This window comes from Benincasa hispida, chromosome 12 (genome assembly GCF_009727055.1).
Source record: "Benincasa hispida cultivar B227 chromosome 12, ASM972705v1, whole genome shotgun sequence".
NCBI classification, from domain to species: domain Eukaryota; kingdom Viridiplantae; phylum Streptophyta; class Magnoliopsida; order Cucurbitales; family Cucurbitaceae; genus Benincasa; species Benincasa hispida.
Window position 1 is genome coordinate 63,487,228 of NC_052360.1, and position 22,846 is coordinate 63,510,073.

A 22,846-nucleotide genomic window follows, 5' to 3' on the forward strand; every position below is an offset into this window, starting at 1 on the left:
GGTTTTTTTTCCCCGCTTTTCTTAAGGAACTAAATGAACAACATTAAGCATAACTCAATCCTTGTCCAATCTTGAATTAAAAGGAGAACTTTTTTGTTTTTTTTGTTTTTTTTTTTAGGGACAAAAGGAGAACTAATTATACAACAATTATATCTTTTTCAAATTTATTTTGGGTAATTGGGTTGAACGTTAGCCCAAAACAAAGGTCCAAAAATATCATACTCAAAGCCCATTATACGGCCCAGCCCGGCCCATTACAATCGGACGGCGGACCATTGCCGTGAGCGAATTGGTCTAAGCCTCGCGTTATGAACACGCGGCGTTTTCGGACATTCCAGTGTCGTGGAGTGACTCGTCCGCCATCTCGCTTTCCTTATTTGATTTTTCTTCAACTTCCCCCAAATTTCTTAAATCCCTAGATCTCTCCATCTACGAAATCCCAATACTTTTTCCAATTCGAAATCCTTTCATTGCAATGGATTCCTCTCTGGTTGCTGGAACCCTTTCAATGGTCGCCAACAATGGCATCGGCTTCGCTAAATTCCTCAATCGCCTCGATTTCGTTTCCAATTACTGTATCTCTGCTACCGATTCAGTCACTGACCAGATCTCACCGTCCTCCGCCGCCGGAGCTCTTCAATTATCTGCCGCACTTTTCCCCATCGCAACTATTGCTCCACCGCCTGTCAAATCGGTTTCCTACCGATCGGCATCTCGGACGTTTCTCCGTAGAAAGCGGCGCACGAAGCGTAGATTGTATAGCGGTGATTCCGAGGGCCGCGAGGATGATGGATTCGCTGGCGGCGATTTTGATGGACCGTATGGTGGAGATGGCAGCAGTGGCGGTGGTAGAGGTTGGAATTTCGATAGATTTGGGGGAAATGATTGGGACGAATCATCGTCTTCTTCTTCCTCTTCAAATCCGGCGTATTATTTCGTTTACGAGGTGGTTTGTTGGATTGCGCTGTCAAATTGTGTTCATTTTGCGTTCAAGAAGGTTGTTAGATTTGCAACTGAAGCAATGGGGAATTCCGAAAGGGGGAAAATGTCCATGAGATTGATCTCCGTTTGTTGATTGGTACAAATTCTCTTCTCATCGATCATCCTATAGAATGTAAATCTGGCTATAAATCTCTTGAATTCAATTGAAAATTGCTATGTATATATTTTGTAAATAATTCACATTGTTTAATATTTGTAATTTGGTTCGAAATTACATAATGAAATCTGTCCCTTATCAATCTGATAATCTCATCTTATTCCTTATTTCCATTTGGGCATTTTGTTGAGATCTCTGTGGGCGGAAATCTTTTGCTTGTTTTTCTACCCATTGGGTTTGACTGCCTCAGAAAGTGTCTGGTTTCATCGTTTGTCACATTATGATTATTATTTATTGTTGTCAACTGACCATTTGCTTTTAATGCATGTATTAAACCTCTTGTAATTGGGTTGTTAGAATGGTTTAATCTGCTGGTTGGTTATTATAATCCGGTGGTTGTAATAGTCTGAATTGGAGTGTATACCAAGTCTATGTGGACTATATTAGTCTTGGTTACAAAATAGAAAATACTAGAGACAATAAATGTTTTCAAATGGTTTAACCGTAATTAAGTGTGTGTTGTAATCGTTGGAAATTTCAACTAGTATAATGAGAGGTCCAAATATTAATTGGGGATAAGAGCCTATTTCATTCAAAGTAGGTTGGGAAACACCCCTTCATTTGTCGTTCGCAGTGTGTTAAAAAAACCCTCTCGGATCAAGGGGTGCCCCTAGGCCGAAGGCGCAAGCAAGTATTAATGTGCTTTATGAAATCTCAAGGTTCAAAGCCCTGTCCTTGGGAATTTTTTATTATTTTTAAAAATAGTAATTAAAGATTTTCTTTCTTTATTAATTAAAAAATTTAAGTTTATTAAGTCTAAATGCAAAATTTCTTGTATTTGGGGTTGTCTTCTTCTTCTTCCATTTCAATTGTGCTTTCTCTCTTTTAATGTTATATTTTTATACATAGTGTGCCTCATAAAAAAAAAGTCCACACCTTTTTGTGTTGCCTTGCGCTAGGCTCTAGAGGGTCAATGCACCTTAATGCGCCTTGGATATTTAAAAACATGGGTAGTTCGTGATATATTATTTTATTTCATGAACATAGGCTTCTTCATTGAAAAATTGGTTAAAAACACTTTTGTTCTCTTAACTTTTATAAAAATAACAATTTGTCTTTGTACTTTACCGTTTGTAATTATTTAGTCCCAATGTGAAAAATATGATTAAGATGGTAGATTGATGTCCTCATTAGGGATCAAATTTCTTTATAAACTTTAAAGACTAAGACATTATTCAACAAAAATAGATACATTGTCTAACGGTTTAGTTCCTACAATGATGAATATCAATACAAACCAAATTGTTCTAAATTTAAAAATATAATGACTAAGTTGTTACAAACTAAAATCCACAGATTAAATTGTTACTTTTACGAAAATTTTTCACTATAATTTGCTGTTATGTCTGCAGTGTTTGTGTTGTTAAAATCTTTATTATAATGATTAAGCCTAACTTGTATTTGAGGTGATTTGCCAAAATTTCTACCCATTAGGCAACTTGAAGACCTTTTTGAGTAGCTAATTTGCTGTTTATGTCTGCTGTGTTTGTGAATGACCACTACTTTATCGGCTTTTATAGTTCTTTCGACTTTTGTTAGATTTTGTTTTAGGTTCATTTTGCTTTTAACTATTTCAGTACTTATCTACCTAATGTATAGAAATTCATATGTGATTATATTTATATCAGAGACAGTTGTGTAGTCTTTTCAGTCATTATCAACACTTTACTATACAGATCAATTATGGGTTTTGAAGCTTGTTGTCAATGACATACTTATTTGAAATCTTTTATGGTCTAAAATTTTAAAATTTTAAGTTTCAGGAATTCAAATATTGAGTTGTTTATGTCATTGTGGGAATTATCCTCATTATTCTCTTTTTATGTTTATTATAGTATCTCTTCATGAGTAAATTACAAGAGTTGTTTCTTGGATTTATGTAGTCTGGACTTTTTAGGTTTTATATCAAATGGATCCCGAATTTGAAGCCGTTTCTAACATGTTATTGAACTTTCTATTTTCATGTCTTTGAGATTCAAAAAATATTTAATATCTAAAAACTTTTTGTTGTGTGTCCTACCTAAGTCCTTGATGTATTTGATATTTATAAAAATGTACAAATTTATTGGACATGTTCAATGATATATTAGATAAAAAAAAGTTCATAACACTACTTTCACCTACAAGTACTTCATTTGTTTTGTTTTATATTTTCTACCAATACTTTCAAAAACTAAATTTAGAAAACCTAAAAATAATAAGTTAAAAAAACATGTTTTTGAAATTTTACCCATAATTTAAACCATTCTTCAAAAAAATTACGAAAAAAACCGAATATAAAATTTAAACGTAAAAACTAAATAGTTATTTTTAACTATCTTTATATTGGATGTTTATTTGATATTCTATCATTACAAAACTGAAATCTACCAAACTAAACCTATGAACATGTTAGTAACTAAAAAAAAGTCATCGAATCTCTCTCTTCCTAATCATACTTAAAAAATTGAAATCGGCATACTTTTTTCTATATATATATAGTATTTTTAAATAATTTTTTATATATATAGTTAATGGATGTTCATTGAAATTACTCAAGTTAAGTTTTATCCATTGGCTATGGAAAATCATGGTGGGGATTCACTTAGAATTTATTGCAATTTTTCTAAAGATCACATTGGCCCAACACATTGGATAAGGTCAAATGATTTCATTAGATTTTCCCTTTGCCTTGTTGTTCGAGGAATAGTATCTACCACTTGTTTTCAATGGATTTTTATAATATTTCAATTTTGAAACCCATCTTTGAAATTTGAGTTATTTGTGGGATTTGTTTGAGAAAACTAAGGTTGTTTGGATTACATTGGCTTTATGTTCATGGAGGTTGAGTAGAATTTTAGGGATAAATCATTTCTTAATTGACAATTTGCAAGAAACGTTTTCAAGTTTGAAGGAAAATCGATTTCTTGAATAGACTATTATTTTACCTTTTGAGTATAATAGTTTTAACTTTTAATTTCATCAAATTTACATCTAAATTTAGTTAAATGTTAAGATATTGTGATGTTTGTCTTCTATTCTTTTTTTTTTTTTAACCAATTTTAATTTTTAAAAAATAATGTAAAAAATCTCATTTATTTCAGTAATATCAAGTCTCTTAATAACTTTAATTTTAGTTTTGGTTTTTACATATCCTATTAATAAATTTTGATTCATAAGTTTTTTACAATATGAGCAATTATTCTATACCAATTTTTCAGAACACTTTTTCAAATCTAACGTAAAAATTGCAATTCTTTTTAAAAGTGGGAATCCAACCTCAAGGTTTGAGGTTAATAGTAAAATTTTATGTTAGTTAATTTATACTTGTGTTAATAAAATTACAATATTTATCAAAATTTAGAATACAAGTTTAGCGTAATTTTTTTTTTTTTTTTGAATAAAAAAACACCTCATATTAGCATATATTTGATTGATATTAGGATTTGATTGGTGGGTTGTGAAAACATTAGTAAATCGCTTGCTTGAAACCAAAACATGATATTTGCTTAATTTAAATTCAAGCAAACATAATGGGTCCTCAAAAAAAAAAATATTATTTAGAGTAAGGACTAATTTGGAAAAAAATAAAAAATAATAATCAAGTCATTTTGAAAGGACAAATGCAATGATGAATATGTCAAAGCCATTTTGGTTTTGAAGTCACCGTAAGAACAAGGGAGAATTTGAGTTGAATTTTTTTTTCTTCTTTTTTTCACTTTTCTAATTTCAACCGTCATTTTGATTTCAGGCCCCACTTTGGATTTTAGTTGGACCATTTTCACGTTTGGTTCATGAATCTTCCACTTTTTAGCAGCGTATTTAAATTCCGGGTTAAAATATCATTTTGATTCTTGTAGTATAAATACTTACTTTATTTTAAACCTTAACACTTCGAAGGTTCAATTTTAGTTAATATAGATTTAATAAATCTTAAAAGTTAGTTTATTGTTGATATTTTTTTTTACGAATTAGTTTCCATTAACATTTTCTTTATAAATTATGAAAATATATTCACATAGTTTCTTTTCTTATATAAAAATTATTATTATCATTTAACCAATTTTGATAATAATATGCTTTGAAGTATTGATTTTAAGACTTAATTTATTGAGGTCATTAGTCATACATACACTAAATTGGACAATTGAAAGTACACCAACTAAAATGTAATGAAACTCAAAGTATATAGGACCAAAACGGTACTTTAACCTTTTATTAGGCTTAAATACTACTTTGATTTTTATACTTTTGGTTTTGATTCATTTTAATCCCTTTACTTTCAAAATATTCATTTTGGTCTAGAGTATGGAAACGAAAATGAAAACGATAAAGATGTAGACTCGAGCTATGGATCAATGTCCCCAGAAGCAAGGAGTACACCCACGTAAATGTCAACTAGACAAAAAAGTATTTCAGGGTTTTTAAGTACATTCTGTATTTAAGACTTTTGACAACAATCCAGAGCTCCGACCAGTCTTGATTGAAAAGCTTTACACTTTTAACTTTGGTTTATTTTGGTCTCTATACTTTAAAATGTTCATTTTGGTCTACTTTCAACTTTGGTTCATTTTAGTCATTTAAAAATAAAATAAAAATGAAAATAAAGGGACCAAAATATATATATATATATATTTTAATGATATAAGAGCCAAAATGAATCAAATTAAGAAAGGTAAGGACGAAAATAAATATTTTTAAAGTACAATGGTCAAGTGTAAAAACAAAAATGAATATTTTGAAAATATAAAGGCCAAAATGAAAAAAAAAAAAAAAAAAGTAGGGATTGAATCAAAATTTGAACTTTATTATTATGTTTATTACAAGTGTAGTACCTTAACCTTTAAATATTTATGTAAATGAAACCTACACTATTCATTAGTGCAAATAATTATATTTTATTGTTACTATAATTGTGGCGACACAAGACTAAGAGTAACATGTCAGAAAAGAGAGTCAAAATACAAAGCTATTGGAGTGAAATAAAATAATAATAAAACTACAGAGCGGTGAATATTAAAAATAAAGATATAAGCAGTCCGATCTGATACACGAACCGACATGTCGTTCCAAAGTATAACAAAAACATAGCATATGGCAACCCCTTATTGAATCTCCATTATATCTACAAGCTACACACTTCAAAGTTCAAACAAAAACATTAAAATATTACACACCTACATAGCAATAAACGACACGTCGGAACAAACAGTCAAATCTGACTCACACTCACACCAGCTGACTGAATTTCTGCTCATTCATCGACATGTCGTCCATCATCCAAAAGCCTACATCAACTGGCTCCAACTCGCCATTTCCACTGAGTTGACACGGTTGTTGCTCCTCGCAATCCAGACCCAAGAAGGATCTCAAGCTCGCCAATTCCTGGCCGTAGTAAAATTCGTCGCTGTCACACGGAGGCGGACCGGTGGTGTTGAAGCCACCCCGAGTCGACTCGGGGACAACACACCGCTTTTTGACCGGAGATTGAAGCTGAGCCGCCGGTAACGGCCGCGAAGACGGCGGCGCCGGAGCAAAGTTGAGCTTGGCCTTTTCTCCTCGGATCCGTTTGGCTGCTTCATCGTAGGCTCTGGCGGCTTCCTCGGCGGTGTTGAAAGTTCCGAGCCAAACTCGGACTCCTTTTTGTGGGTCCCGAATCTCCGCCGCCCATTTTCCCCACGGCCGTTGCCGGATTCCTCTGTATAAATTCTTCCGAGTTTTTGGAGTCTTCTCCACCGCCACCCCCACCGCCTCCGCCGCCGTAGCTCGGTCTCTTTTCTTAGGTTCCTCAGTCTTCACTATAAATCAGTAGCCAATCACAGTTCAACATATTAAATACTCAAGCTTTTAGACATCAAACATAATAGAAATTTCCATTTCTTTCTCGATTTCTTTATTCTCTCCAAAGTTTAACCCATTTATTTATTTTTATTTTTTAATCTCTTAAAATTAGGCCAATAAATACTCTTTTCAGTTTTCAGTTTCAAATTTTTTACTTTATTATTTTTTCTAATATTTTAAAATTTTTGAAAACTAAAAAACTGGAGGTTCTAAGAACTTATTCTATTTTTAAAATTAGGTGAAGAGTTAACTCTTTTAATTAAAAAAAAATGCTAAGAAATAAGTCTTTCACCTAAAAAATGAAAAAAAAAATCATAAAAATTGAGAAAAAAAAAAAATACGCTCAATTTTTAATTAAAAAAAGAAAAGAAAGAAAGAGGAGTGGATTAAAATATCAACAAATTGTTGTTCATCCTTATTCCATCCTTATATATATATATATTAATAATTAAAAAAAAATTAAAAAATGGAAATGGAAAGAGATACCAGGGGAATAATTGAGAGCAAGGAGATCGGAGAAAGGATCGATGTGGGACCAGAGAGATTCATTGGTAAGTTTCCGAGTTCGCTTTTTTTCTATAAAATCAGAGATGATGGCACCACCGCACATCTTTTTCCTCTCTTGATAATTCTTACAAGATTGAGAGGTTTCGGCTCTTGTTTCAGGATTTGTATTTATAGACCAAACCAAACCAAACCAAAATGGGCCTTCCATTTGGGCCCTGACTTGCTCTCTGCCCATTGGGCTTTTACCATTTCCCCTAGCATTCACACGAATCACATCAACTTTTCTGACTTTTCCTTTTAATAAAGTATTCAAATTTTATCCTCCCATCATCATTTAGTTCAAAATTTAGAAAGTTGCAAAGTTTCGAGAACGATGAAGTAATGTAAGGAGTTAATGAAGTATCACAATGATGTTTTTTTAAGTTGTTTTACCCGTAAATTCATTTCATCAAATAAGGAGTGAAGTTCATAACTCTAATTCGGTTATTGAAATTTTAAAATTTTTAATTTCTCCTACCAAGATTTTTAAAGAATTATAAATATAGTAAAATCTGTTAATGAAGCTCTATTGTTACTATAAGCAATATGGTCTATCGCTAATAGAATTCGAAAGTAAAATCTAAATTTTGTTATATTTGCAATTCTTTTACATTGTGTTATATCTGCAAATATTTTTGATTTGATTGCTATATTTGTAACTCCTCCATATGTTATTAACTTTCAATTTTATGTATGGTATATGACACATTCAACATCTTTATATATATATAATTTACGAATCTACCAAATTCAACATTCAAGTTCAAGGACCAACTAAGCATAATCTTAAAAGTTCAGAGATTGCATTTGAAATTTAACCATTTCAAACTTTCAAAACGTTTATTTTTTTATTTCTAGACTTATAATAAAAAAAATTTATAGTACAATTAAAGGTTAGAAGATTCAAATCATAAACCTTGTGGGCAATAAATCGCAACTCGTTTTAGGAAAAAAAACATTTTAATATTTGATATATTGTTTTTCCCTAATGGATATGGCTTGAAATCATATTGTACTTAATAAGATAAGAGAGAAGACATGATAATTTATTTATTTATTATTATTTTAAAGGTGTGGACCTTGGCCGGAATTGGGGGATGTGAGAGAAAGGATGAGTCAGCAAATTTGTCAAAACTGAAAAAATGGAACAAATTGGGAGAAGCTTTTACATGGAAGCTTGTGAGGTAAGTAAGAGACAATAATGGAATTCGTAGCCGTCCAATGCAAAAAACCGTGCCATCATTGCCAATTTTGCAATTCTTTTCACTTCTAATGATAAATTTAATTCTAAATAAACTTTTTCCATTTCTTGAAATATTCTTAAAGATACAATAATTTCAAATTAATCCCTTAAGTTTATAAACTTTAGTACCAAAAATGTTGATCCATTAATTTTTATATTTGCAACAATAACTGTCATTATTTATGGTATGTAACAATTAAAAATTTGTAATGGTTTAATTTTCTATCATGAAAAATTTCCACGTGAAGGGTTAGTAAAGCATTTCTTTAACAAACATTATCACATGAAACATGTTTTGTGCTGCATACAACAAAGGTGACAACGTTAAACTATAGGCAGCTAAATCAAAGCACTCCAATATCTCCAAGGAACCAAATATGGTTGGGATTATGCTTTACTTTTATTATTTTAATTCTTTTTTTAGTACAAGCTTTACCTTCTTCATAAGCTCGTTCGACGATATTTAAAACAAAAATTAAGTGAGCTTAGTTCAACTGTGATTAACATAATATTCTTCTCTAGAGTTCGGAAGTTCGATTCTTCATTCACGTAATCATTATACTAAAAAAACCTAACTTCTTGTACCTAAACATATCGTCTAAAACTAGAGATATTTTCAATTTTCATCTCTAAATATTAGATTATATACACATGAAAACTTCCAAATAGTATCTTCTGACTCCAACTCTTTGATTAAAGCATCAAAGTATGCACGACAAACACTATGCTGGCATGCAGTTTTTTCTTCTTTCGTTGGTCACCTCTTCTCGACCTCAATTACAAATCTTATCATTGAAGAATATGAGAATCAAGTGCGTATATATCTTTCTCCATATTTGCATACCAAGAACAAATCATAAAGTGTATCAATTTACATATCCTCGAGTATCTTTCTTTTGGAAAAAAAAAAAAAAAAAAAAAACCTCATATACAACTAATAATTGTATCAATCAAACTCTTTCACATTCATAAAATGTATAAATTCCAACATATTCTTAGACAAAATTTTCTTTAAAAGTCATTCATGCATTAGCTCTATTCATCCATCTTGTAAAACTAATACTTGAAGAAGTCTACACACGTTTGAACATTAATGAATAGATTATTCTCAAAAGTAATTGTAACGGAACGTCTAAATTTATTAACGAGTGAACAAATATTTAATTGACTCGAATTATAAGTTTTATACGGTATTGATCAAACGAAATATGGAGAATTGTGTAAATTATAAATTATCAAAATACAGAATTAAAATTAATAAAAATATCACTTGAATGTTTTAATTTGAAAAACCAATCATTTAAGCAAAATTGTATTTAATTAAATACATATTTCCTGTATTTTTAAATTTGAAAATTGTACTTAGAAACGGGTAATGTAATGCATTTAATCATTTTTCTTCAAAATAAAAAATGGTTATTATTACTGTTTAGTGAAAGAAAAATGAAAGAGGCGTAATGAATAAATTCTTTACGTTATGACGGTGGCCGTACAGTCTGGCAGTTTTGAAACGCGTGAAAAGGCTGCTTCTTTGTTAAAGAGGTGGGGACAAAAGTGTACACGTGGCATAATGTAAATGCTTTACTGAGATAAACGTACGTCGGCAGAATTATTTTAATATTTTTTTAACCGTGCGTGGAAGGAAGCAGAGGGTAATTTCTTTATTCATTTTCCAAATTTTTAACGAATAAAAATATCCTCTTTCAACTTTATTTTATTTTATTATTATTATTTTAAATTAAAGCATACCATGTTTAGTTTTGAACTAAAAATGGTGTCTAATTTTGTCTCTAACTTTTCAATGGGAAAGAGTTCATGAACTTAAAAACAGGGTTAACAAAGCTCTAAAGTTTTGGGTTCTATAAAATATTTTGTAAAACATTTACAAATTTATTAGATATAAAATTAGAATGGAGATTTTCAAAAATAGGAAAATAAGAAAAATTATTTATATAAAATAGAAAAATTTTAATCTTCTTTGATAGAAATTGATATAAATCTATAAGTGTCTATCAGTAATAGTTTGACTTTTTTTTATTTACGAAAATTTTCCAAATTTTAGAATGTATGTAAAGTTCAATGATGTCTAATAAAATTTATTAATTTTAAGGGCTACTTGATGGACTGTAATGGAATGAGTTTGAATTGTAATATAATCCAAAACTCATGTTTGATTGGACGTCTTAGGGCTGATTTGTAATATTAAACTTATTCTGTTCCAACAGTTTTTAACCCTACCTTCATTTCTACCGTTTTCACGTTTCACAACCCCATTTTCGATCCCCTCTCATTCGCACATTCGAATATTTCTCCTATTTTCAGTAATCCTATTATATTCCAGCTTTTCAAACATCCCCTAATTTATTGGACACAAATTTTTTGAATATATTTGATGACATTACACATACGAGACTCAAGATTAAGAATGTAAGAAATATTTCATACAATTCTAAAAATCTAAACTTGTAATTGAACTAAAAGGAAAAAGTTAAAGTTTAAGAAATCATGTTTTCATATCATATAGTACATGTCAGTACATGTCACCCTTTAAAAAAATGAAAAGAAAAAACCATCAGTTTATAAACAAAAATTAAGGTAAATACTAACCAGTTTGGTTAATTTCAAATAAAGTCTCCTAGTTTAAATAAATCTTAAAAATAAATTCTTTTTCTTTTCTTGAAAAGAGATATTCATGAAAGCTCCTTTCAAGATGGTAAAAGAAATAACAAGTTACCAAGAATCAAGGAGGGTCATTCAAACCGCAAAAACTAAATTGTTAATAAAAATCAAACTAAAATTCAGTGAAATCGAAAAATGCGGTTCAAACCGGTTTGAAGAAATTTTGAAACGTTTGATTCAGTTTCAATTTCGAAAACCAAATTTGAAATCGAACCGAACCGAATCACTTTTTAATTAAAAATATATATATAACATAGATTTTTCAAAAATTCCAAAACCGAATTTGAAACTAATAAATCGGTTCGGTTTGACCACCAAACCGAACCGAACCAAACCAAACCATTTATTATTTAACTAAAATTGATTTTAAAAAATTCAAAAAGTATACATGGACCAAAATGGCTTTTTTTTTTTTTTTTTTTTTTTCCTTTTTTGATAATTTATAAGGTAGAAAAATCGAGTTTTTGACCTTGAAGTTGATAGTATAAATTTTATACCAATTGAATTATATTGGTGGTGATAAAAAAAACAAAAACAAAAAGAACATAGTACATAAAATATAAAATGGGCGACTTTTAATTTTGAATTAAACAAATGTAGTATGTAAGTAAGCTGATATGAAAAGGTTAAAAGAAGATAACAAAAGTGGCAGTGACAACTTGATGAATTCATGACATAATCATCCTTGAAATTGTGAAACTAAGAAAATAAATGATGAGTTGCATAACAAATAGAAGCCTTATTCATACTCTTATTATTATTATTATTATTATTATTATTATTATTATTACTTTGGAGTATACAGAAAAAGACTAAAATGTCGCTCAAAATTACCCATTCGACTTTGTTTTCTTAAATGAAGTCAGAAAGAATGTGTGTTTGATTTTGATCCATTCCCTTTTATTATTTTTATTATTACTTTTTCTTATGATTACAATTTTGGTGCTAAAGTTTAATGTTTGTGTATAATATATTTTTTAATATTTTAGAATGTCATAGATCTAGAGAAATCTAACATTTTATAAAATCAAAGGAACATGAAATGTTAATAAGTAAAATTTCAATCTTGGGTTTGAAAGATTTGTGCATTAAAAAAAATGTTGAATAGATCAAATGTTGTGTTAAATACAAAATTGAAAGCTCAAGATTTAATTAGATACAAAACTGAAAAATTAAAAGCTTATTAGACATTTTTTAAAATTAAGAAAATAGATTAGAAATCTTAAGAATTTTTTTTCACAAGCTTTTTAATGCTTCATTGAGCTAAATCAAATCTAAAATTTTAAACTTCATTCAATAACCAATTTATTGTATTTTTTATTTTATCTTTTTAAATATTATACTTGTTGAACTGAACCCTTGAATTCTTAGCCAAGTTCTACAACCAGAAAAAAGTTTTAAAAACGTACTTTCAATTTGTGAAAATTAAGTTTATTTCTTCTCTATTTCTTACAATGATTTGCATTCTTATGAAGTATAATGGTTGAATTCTTAACTAAATTCCAAAAACAAAAACTACTTTTTAAAAACTACTTTTTTTTTTTTAGTTTTCAAATTTTGGCTTGATTTTTTAAGCCATTGATATAAAGTAAATAACAAACGAATAAATTTGGAGGTTGAAGTAGTAGTGTCTATGGACTATTTAAAAAAAAACAAACAAACAAACAATTACTAACGGAGTCTAGATTTTTTTCTTAAAGTTTTCAAACATACGTAGGTTTTCAAAAAAATATTCCATGAAACCAAGATCTAAACCAAACAAATCATTGATTTTTTGTTTTGTTCATTAAACACTGGTTAGATTGTTTGTTGAAAGCTTTTGAAATACTATTGGCCTTGCTCCAAAGAATTTATTAATTGGCATGTTAAATATAATATTGGAAAAACTCCTGTTTTGTAAGTACTTCAAAATCTTTTAATGAGCATAAAAATGAGGCCCAGAATCTTTTCCAGCCAAAATTTTTCAGTTCCTGCTTCCCAAAACCACAAGAAAAAGGCAACCAGAAAGTGAAGATATAAAACAAAATGATGAGATGCAGGAATCAACTATACTTTTTTCAAATTTAATTTGAACTTTTCAACAATTCAGATTAATTTGAACTTTTCAAATTAACAATTAAGGAATGAACTATACTTTTTTCAAATTTAATTTGGACTTTTCAACAATTCAGATTTTGTCACAACATCACTAACTTGGAATCTCCAAAATCAAACCAAGATCAAAATTCCCATTATTCATAGATCAATCAAATAAAACAAATGGTTGGGTATTTGATATTAACCAAGTTATTATTTATATTTTTATGACATATTAAATAAGGGTATTTCTTAATCTTTTAATAGGATATGAGATGTGACATTAAGATTTTTCATTGGGAGATTATTTAATGGCATGGTTGTTTGGGAGATTAAAATGAATTGAGTTTTAGGCTTTGTGCTTTTTTCAAGTTTAATTAGGAGAGATTCTTGAATTTTACAATTCATGTGATGAGTTGCATGCTAAGAACATTCAAATAGGATTGTTCATCCTATCTTATAGAATGTTTGAATCTTAAGTCAAAGAACTTGTTCTTCGTTTCAGGAGCTTTGATCTTAAGGCAATATGTGTCTAACTAAATCCTTTGGGGTTTTTCGTCGTTGAGAATTGGAGTTCTCATACCAAAAGGGTTTCAAATTCAATTTCGTTAGAGTTTTCGTATCAGATCAAATTTCATCACATGAGATGGTAAACAATGAGAGAACATCCAAGTAGTAGTTCAATCATTCCCCATAGTTTATTTTTAATCTTTGGACCTATTGCTAGTGAAAGAAAGAAAATCTAGATACAACATTAAGGATTCTAGTCAACATACCAAATATTCACCTTCAAAGCATTTAGATGCTAGATTTATATGATGCCTAGACTTGATCTAAATGCATTGGCCAATAGAACTATCATATTTGAATATTTAGAATGTTGATGTGGAAGGATTCCAAAATCTCCTAGATTTGTCATGCATTAAGGAGAGTTAAAAATCTAGATTAATCTAGATGTATCATGCCTAGACTTCATGCATAAAGGAGTCGATAAATATCCACATTTTAAAGCATCCATCAATCAGTGATTGCTCCGATTAAACTCGCCTGGATTTGTCGAGAAATCTCCAACACCACTTCGAGATGTATTTTGACCATCAATGGATGGTGGTGGTTGCAGTGGATCTCCCTGGTTTTGACCCCAGTTATGTCTCTGAATCGGTTGGCTCCGTTCAACTTGCATAGTTTCTCGGCGTCTATCATACCGTGGACGAGGCCTGTTTCTACCAGATTGTTGCCTATCGTTGTACCTATACTGCGGTCTCGGGATGACCTTTCCATCAATAAAGAGATCACCTGAAATTAACATGAATGATTTGTACACGCAAAATGAGCATTTGACTTGAGAATGAACTGGTTTCAATTTATATCAATTTGATAGAGTTTAGAAGTGTGATCACCTCCGTAATCTTTGTTTGGAACATCAAGATATGAATCTGGTAAAACCCATAGAACACCTGGCAATTCTGTTTCATCCCGAATGAAAAGCTCTAGTCAGATACCAATTCTATTCTTTACAAGAGCTAAATCGAAATTATCACAAATAACACAAATGTCAAATCTTCACAGTTGTAACAAAAAAACGATTAAACTAAAATCAAGTTGATTCTAAAGCAAAATGATAAACCCCAAATGCCCCAAGTAACAAAAGTATACATACACAAGTAACACAAATGTCAAATCTTTACAATTGTAACAAAAAAACGATCAAACTAAAATCAAGTTGATTCTAAAAGCAAAATGATAGACCCCAAAATGCCCCAAGTAACAAAAGTATACATACATAAATAACATGAATATCAAATCTTCACAGTTGTAACAAAAAAACAATCAAACTAAAATCAAGTTGATTCTAAAGCAAAATGATAGACGCCAAATGCCCAAGTAACAAAAGTATACGTACGGAGGAAACGTGCAAAGGAGGGGATGGATAATAGGAATGTTAAGAGTAATTTAGAAATTGAAATGGGAAATAGGCACTAGGAATATTGTTAGTTATGGAGGGCTCATGGGTAAGGGAGTGAGTATATGTAAGGCCATTGAAGCCATGAGGGGGGTATCGGAAATCATTTGGCCGTGAACATCTCTTTTGAGATTGGGGGAGCTCTCGAATTTTCCCCCTGTTGCTGATAAATAAAAGTTGATTAAGGCTAAGGCCTATCATTTTGGTATCAGAGCAGTGACTTGGGCATGGTGGGAAAGATGGAGAACAGAGTCGTTGCTATGGAGGAAAAGCAGACGGAAATGGAGGAAAGAATGAAGCTACAATTTAACAAAGTCAAAGAGGGGATGGCTAGCATGACTACGCAAATGGCACCGATCCTATATTGATTGGAGGCCATGAGAAATAGCGACAAGGAGACACCATCACCGGAGAGGACGGTGACGGATAAAGGGAAGAGGTTGGTAGAAGAATCGTCCACCCGATAGGATAATCAAGAATGAACCAAAAACACAGTGGAGGGGATGCACGCACCTGGGAGAGTAAGGAGGTATTGCTGTTCAACATGAGACTGAGGAAATTAGAGGTACCGATCTTCAAGGGGGAAGATGAAGAAAATTTGGGTGGATGGTTGCACCACATGGAGCGATATTTTGTGGTTAATCCATAGAGTTGGCAACAGGGCCAAGGCGAGGCGGGGGAGGGTCCCCCGACCACGGCCCCGTGTGGGAAATTCCCCCCATCCTTTCTCCCGTCCCCACGGGGAATCCCCTATTAGAACCCTACGGGGATTCCCCATTTTTTTCTTTTAATTTTTTAAGTTTGGGCTTGATTTTTGGGCTTAAATTTAGAATTTATATATTCAATATTGGGCTCACAACACTATAAGTCTATAGTATACATTATTAACATACATATAAATAAGTTATTTTATATATTATAAATATATATTTATAAAATATTAAAAATATAACTATATAAAATCGGGGTCGGGTATACCCGCCTCGTCCCCGGACGGGGCCCCGAAAAAATTCCCCCCCCCCCCCCCCCCCCCCCGCGGGGAATTTTGCCAACCCTATTAATCCATTATCGAAAAGGACAAGTTAGACGCTGTCGTGTCGTGTTTGGAAGATGAAGCACTAGACTGGTATTAATGGGAGGACGACTGGTCCCCGGTGGGAAGTTGGGCACATTTCTGAGAACTATTTCTAACCCGTTTCCGTCCAGCAAGTGAGGTTGATCAGTACGCGAGGGTGATGAGGCTACAATAGGAGACGACGGTGAGGGAATATTGGAGGAAGTTTGAACGATACTCAGCGGGCTTGAAGTACTTAGGCGATAAAGCCCTAGAAAGCAAGCTTGTCTGTGGGCTCAAAGAGAAGATCAAGAGTGAGATGTGCAAATTAAAGCCGGAGGGCCTCGAGGCCAAAATGCAAATGGCCCAACTCATTGAAAGGGCCAACTACTTCAACAGAGGCTAGGTAAGGGTGCCAAGTCTACACAAATCTAGGGAACAAAGAGTGGGTCCAGCACTAGCGGGGCGAGTTCCAGCAGGTCGGGTAGCCCAACTAATCGATCGTTTACTTTTAGCCCTAATCGAAATACAACGAGCTCATCAACCACTATTACTCCTCAGAAGGATGTAGGAACGAAGGACGACAATGCCTAACCATATCACCGGTTGACGGACGTGGAAATGAAGTAAAAGAAGGACAAAGGGTTATGCTTCAGATGTGATGAGAAATTCAACTTTGGGCATCGTTGCAAGAAGAAAAAATTGCAGTTTATGTTCATTCAAGAAGGAGAAGATTTAGCCGACGAATGGGAGGAACTGGATATCGTTAGTTATGAAGCAACGAACGAACACCAGGATGATGGAAAGGAAATCGCGAACCTATCTCTTAATTCGATGGTCGGGTTGAGTTCTCCTAAAACAATTAAAGTTTGTGGCAGTATCCGTGGTCGTGAGGTAGTTGTTCTAATAGATGGGGGCACCAAAATGCAAATAGCCCAACTCATTGAGGAGGAAATCCAGAGTGAGATGTGCAAATTAAAGCCCGAGGGCCTCAAGGCCAAAATGCAAATGGTCCAACTCATTGGAGAGGACCAACTACTTCAATGAGTTGCCCAACTAATCGATCGTTTACCTTTAGCCCTAATCGAAATACAACGAGCTCATCAACCACGATTACTCCTCGAAAGGATGTGGGAGCAAAAGACGACAACAGCCAATCAATATCACCGATTGATGGAGGAAATGAAGCAAAAGAAGGACAAGGGGTTATGCCCCAAATGTGATGAGAAGTTCAACTTTAGGCATCGTTGCAAGAAGAAAGAATTGCAATTGGTTCGTTCAAGAAGGAGAAGATTTAGCCGATGTAGGGGAGGAACCGAATATCGTTAGTTATGAAGCGGAAAACGAGCACCGGGATGATGGAAAGGAAATCGCGAACCTATCTCTTAATTCGATGGTCGGGCTAAGCTCCCCGAAAACATTTAAAGTCCGTGGCAATATCCATGGTCGTGAGGTAATTGTTCTGATAGATGGGAGAGCCACGCATAATTTTATCACAACGGAGTTAGCATCAAAATTACAGCTGCTGATTTCCCCATCAAAAGGCTACGATGTGGTACTTGGTTCAGGGGGTTTAGTTCTTGAACCGAAGTCTGTAAAGGTATGCTCCTCACTATTTCCGACCTATCTATAATTCAAGACTTCCTTCTACTGCCCAGGGCAGTGCTGATGTGATTTTGGGAGTGTTGTGGTTGGAGACTTTCGGGTAGATTCATTTTGATTACCGTTTATCCACGATGAAATTTGAGTGTGGGGAACGGGTGGTTCAGCTATATGGAAATCGCAGCTTGGTAAAATCCCAAATATCCCTTAAGTTGATGGTGAAAACGGTGAATGAAGGGGATCAAGAATTGTTGATTGAGCTGAATGCAGCGGATGCACCCAATGTTACAATAGCCGGTGAGAGTGGCAGTATTTGGAAGGGGTTCCCTAAAGTCCCATAAGGAATTCGACAAGTGTTAACAAAATTTGAGTCAGTATTCTTGACACCGATGGACTTACCACCAACACGAGTACATGACCGCTCCATCAAGTTAGAGCCAGGGACCGGACCAGTAAATGTGACACCATATAGATATCCTCGAGTCCAAAAGGACGAGATTGAAAGATTGGTGAAGGAAATGTTAATGGCAGGTATAATCCAACCTAGTAAGAGTGTGTTCTCAAGTCCGGTTCTGTTAGTTAAAAAGAAGGATGGTAGCCGGCGATTTTGTGTTGATCATCGGGCCTTGAACAACATCATTATCCCAGATAAGTATCCTATATCTATAGTCGATGAACTGCTTGATGAATTGTTTGGCGCAACCATGTTCTCTAAAATTGATTTGAAATCAGGGTACCATCAAATTCGGGTGCAACTAGAGGATGTAGAGAAAACAACCTTCTGGACGCATGAGGGCCATTACGAATTTTTGGTGATGCCTTTCGGGTTGCGAAATGCCCCCTCAACCTTTCAAGCAATCATGAATGATTTATTGAAGCCACACCTCCGTCGATTTGTCTTAGTCTTCTTTGATGACATCCTCATTTATAGCCGAACTATGGAGGAGCATGTAGATCATCTGGCAACCATATTGGAGATTCTGGTTCATAACCAACTCGTAGCAAACTATAAGAAGTGCCAATTTGGAGTGACAGGCACCGAGTATCTAGGTCATATTGTGTCAGCCATTGGGGTTTCAACTAATCCAACCAAGTTAGAAGCAATGAAGGCACGACCCACACCTCGAAGTGTTAAACATTACTATCGAAAATTTGTGGCAAACTATGGTACAATTTCCCTACCTCTCACTCAATTATTAAGAAAAGGGAACTTCATATGGAATGATGAAGTGGAGGTTGCCTTCCAACAACTTAAGTCTGAAATGATGTTTGTATCAGTTTTGAGGGTGCCTAATTTTAATGAACCGTTCATCGTGGAAACAAATGCTTCAGGAGTAGGTGTTAGTGTTGTATTGATGCAAAGCAAGAGATCCCTAGCATATTTCAGCCAAGCCTTACCTCCAACTCATCGCTTCAAGGCAGTCTACGAGCGCGAATTAATGGCCATTGTTTTTGCGATTCAAAAATGGCGGCCATATTTGTTGGGACGACACTTCATCGTGGATCAGAAAAGTTTGAAATTCCTATTGGAACGTGTCATTGCCAGAGAGTATCAATGATGGATCACCAAGTTACTTGGGTACGACTTCAGTATCGAATAAAAAAGGGGAACGGAAAATTCGGTGGCCGATGCGCTTTCACGCCTACGGTGTACGAACTGGGACTTCAGTATCAAAATATTGCTAATCTTCTCCATTCACTACCCCTCTATTTATAACCACTTCCCTAACAAACTACTTAATAAATCACTACTATACCCTTCTACATTCCCTAATAATCCCTAAAACACGATCCTATCACTATTAAACTAAAACTCGAGTCAATTCTACAGCAAACTACAAAATAGGAAGGAAAAATTCTTAGGCCGGTATTTGGGACTTGGAAATTAAGTATAACCATTACCTCCATTTACTAGTTTCTTTGTTTGGCATACTTTTGGTAAATAATTAAAGCATTGTCTTAAAAAACTTGTTCTTTTTAGAATCTGGCTGAAAATTCAAATTTAAATGTTAACCAAAAGGGCAGTTAAACAAACATAATTTTCAAAAACCAAATCATTATCACTTTTGGGAACTTTCATCAAACACATTGGGCAGTTGAGCTCAAAGCTACATTTTCAATCTTCAATTCCAATATCAACAATGCGAATAAACCAGATTCCCAAGGCTACTTAATATAATCATAGCACGAATAAGCACAGAAACTATTACCTTTCACTTTGTAAGAGAGCTCTTCCGAAATCAAGGCACCAAATCCAGTATACGTAGTTGTACTGACTGAATATATTTTCTTCTTCGCCTCTTCCTCACTGAAAATCAGAAGACAACAAAAGCCCTAAAATAACTAAAGAAGATAATCCGTGTATACTAATTTGTTTCCAATCCGATACCTTCCAACAACAGCGGCAAGAATTTTGACATAAGAGTTCACCATCTCCTCCTCCGATGGTTTCGGGTCCGTTGGAAACTCCATCACGATCAGCCAGTGCTCGTAATCGCAGCCATCGAGGAGTATCGTCTCTTTGGGAGGTCGATTGCTCCAATTAGGAGAAGGGTCGTTGAGTGGAGAGTATCCAGATCCCGAGGACTTGAATCGAATAGGAAGATTGAATGAATTAGGGATTATTTGATCCAGTCTGTTGAGCAGAGGAAAAGAAAATCGCAGGCGAGAAGAAATAGAAGATGGAAGGAAGAAGGAAGAAGAAGATGGAGATGAAGAAGAGAGGCTTCGGCTGAGAACAGTGAATAATGTGCGCCGAGTGGCTGAGGACGCCATTGTTGAGAGCTTGAAGGTAGCGAAATGATGCGGTAGGTTTGGTGATTTGGGATTTTAGGGAGGTTTTGGAAAATAAAGCACGTTACGCGAACGTCGTCGTTCAGTCCATCTTGGGGGTAGGGCCGTAGGGGTGTTAACCGGTTTGGTTTGGTCGGTTTTGGACCAACCAAGAACCAGACCAATCAGTGGTCTTTTTGTTTTCTCAAGTATACTTTGTCCAAACAGACATTATAAGTATTTTTTTTTCCTTTCAAATTTTTATTTTTGTTTCCACTTTGGTTATGAATGGGTTTTTTTTTAATTTTAAATTAAAATTGGGTCTATTTCTTTTATATATATAGATTGAATTTTGATATTTTTATTTTTTCTAAATATTTTTTTTAAAAAATAAGCAATATGTAAGCACCGTAATAATTGGTATATTTTCTAAATAACAAATATAAATGTAGTATAATAATTAAAACACTAAAAGATACCTTATGTTAGATGCAGTATATTTTCCAAATCAATGTTTTTTTCTCGAAGTACGAACCAATATGTCCGATTTTATATTAAAAATCAAATCAAACCATTGGATCGCTTTTGAATTGGTTTATTATTATTATTATTATTATTATTATTATTTGGCCCTCCTCGACTTTTAAATGTTGCATTAGCACCATTAACATTTCAAAAAAAATGTGAAAAATGATCTTATCATTAGTTAAGAGGTATTAGATGAAAATTTTAAAATTTCAATGTTTCAATGCATTTTTTTTCCAAAAACAAGATATATATTATATACTACATTATAAATTATATAATATTACACGATAATAATTATATAATTTTTTTAAACATAAACTATATTCATAAATTAATTAAAAATATTTTATTATCAAGTAATTAGTAATTATAACTAGTTTTATGACTTATAAATATAGATCAAACACATTTTAAATAATTGTTTAAATTATAATTTAATTTCTAAATCTACTATCAAACACATAAAAAAGCATGAGATACAACTCTATTTTCATTGAATTACTTGTTTTCAAATTCTTGTCTGTATATTTCAAGACTCATCTATTCTAATTCATTTAATTTCAAGTTTTTAAATTAAATCGTTGTACTTCTCATAAATCATAAAATTGACTCTTATTGTTAGTTTGAAATTAATTTTTTAAAATTAAAATGGATAAATAATAGCAACCATTTCTATTTTGTGGCATAGTACTCATATTATCAACCTTAAAGTCGGAGGTTAAATTCCCTCACTTCACCTAATATTAAAAGAAGAAAAAAAGAAGGTAAAATGCACTTTTGGTCCATGAGGTTTAGTGATGATGTCTATTTGGTACATAAAATTTCAAAAAGACACTTTAGTCTCTAACGTTTGAAAAATAGTTATGATAGGTCATTGTGTTAAATTTGACCATTAGTTGATGAAGGAAAATGACTTGGCAAATTGAGTGAATTTTTTTGCTATTTTCTTAATTAAATCAAACTCATGTGGCTTTATTTATTTATTCATATATATATATAACTTATTTATTTATCTCTTTGCCTTCACTCCTCCCTCATCTTCTCCCAAAAAGGAAACAATATATATAGATATATAAATGAATGTTTTTTTAGATCTGCTCCTTCCCAGAAATCTGAGAACGTTTTCTATATACAAAAAATGATGAGAGGAAGACTCTGAGTTGTTGAAGACAAAAATTACATGGCAAAATAGGGACTAAATAACCTCGAAGGCGAAGGAAAAAACATCGAAAATAAAATAAATCCACATAAGCTTAATCTAATATAAATTTATTAGAAAAATCGTCACTTCGTTGTCACGTCATTTTTCGTCAATGAAATTTATAGCAATCATTTAGAACTATTTTCCAAATCTCAAAGTTAGAGTGTCACTTTTGAAATTTTAAGAATCAAATAGACATCAAC

At 32.7% G+C, this 22,846-nt stretch overlaps 3 protein-coding genes across 3 annotated transcripts; 1 reads left to right on the forward strand and 2 right to left on the reverse strand.

Annotated features, from left to right (window-relative positions):
• The first annotated feature begins 333 nt into the window (after positions 1-333).
• On the forward strand, positions 334-1,249 carry LOC120067363. The gene has a single exon (XM_039018938.1). It carries the CDS (start codon positions 476-478, stop codon positions 1,073-1,075), a length of 600 nt encoding a protein of 199 aa, XP_038874866.1. The 5' UTR covers positions 334-475; the 3' UTR covers positions 1,076-1,249.
• A 4,848-nt stretch (positions 1,250-6,097) lies between these two features.
• Positions 6,098-7,736, reverse strand: LOC120068386 (ethylene-responsive transcription factor RAP2-3-like). The gene is made up of 2 exons (XM_039020137.1): positions 7,466-7,736; positions 6,098-6,936 (listed from the first exon to the last, which is right to left on the reverse strand). Exons 1-2 carry the CDS (start codon positions 7,719-7,721, stop codon positions 6,368-6,370), a joined length of 825 nt encoding a protein of 274 aa, XP_038876065.1. The 5' UTR covers positions 7,722-7,736; the 3' UTR covers positions 6,098-6,367.
• Positions 7,737-14,199: 6,463 nt separating this feature from the next.
• Positions 14,200-20,977, reverse strand: LOC120092594 (multiple organellar RNA editing factor 3, mitochondrial). The gene is made up of 4 exons (XM_039050730.1): positions 20,532-20,977; positions 20,353-20,450; positions 14,924-14,989; positions 14,200-14,819 (listed from the first exon to the last, which is right to left on the reverse strand). The coding sequence occupies exons 1-4, from the start codon at positions 20,915-20,917 to the stop codon at positions 14,545-14,547; spliced, it is 825 nt and encodes a 274-aa protein (XP_038906658.1). The 5' UTR covers positions 20,918-20,977; the 3' UTR covers positions 14,200-14,544.
• Between the last annotated feature and the right edge of the window lie 1,869 nt (positions 20,978-22,846).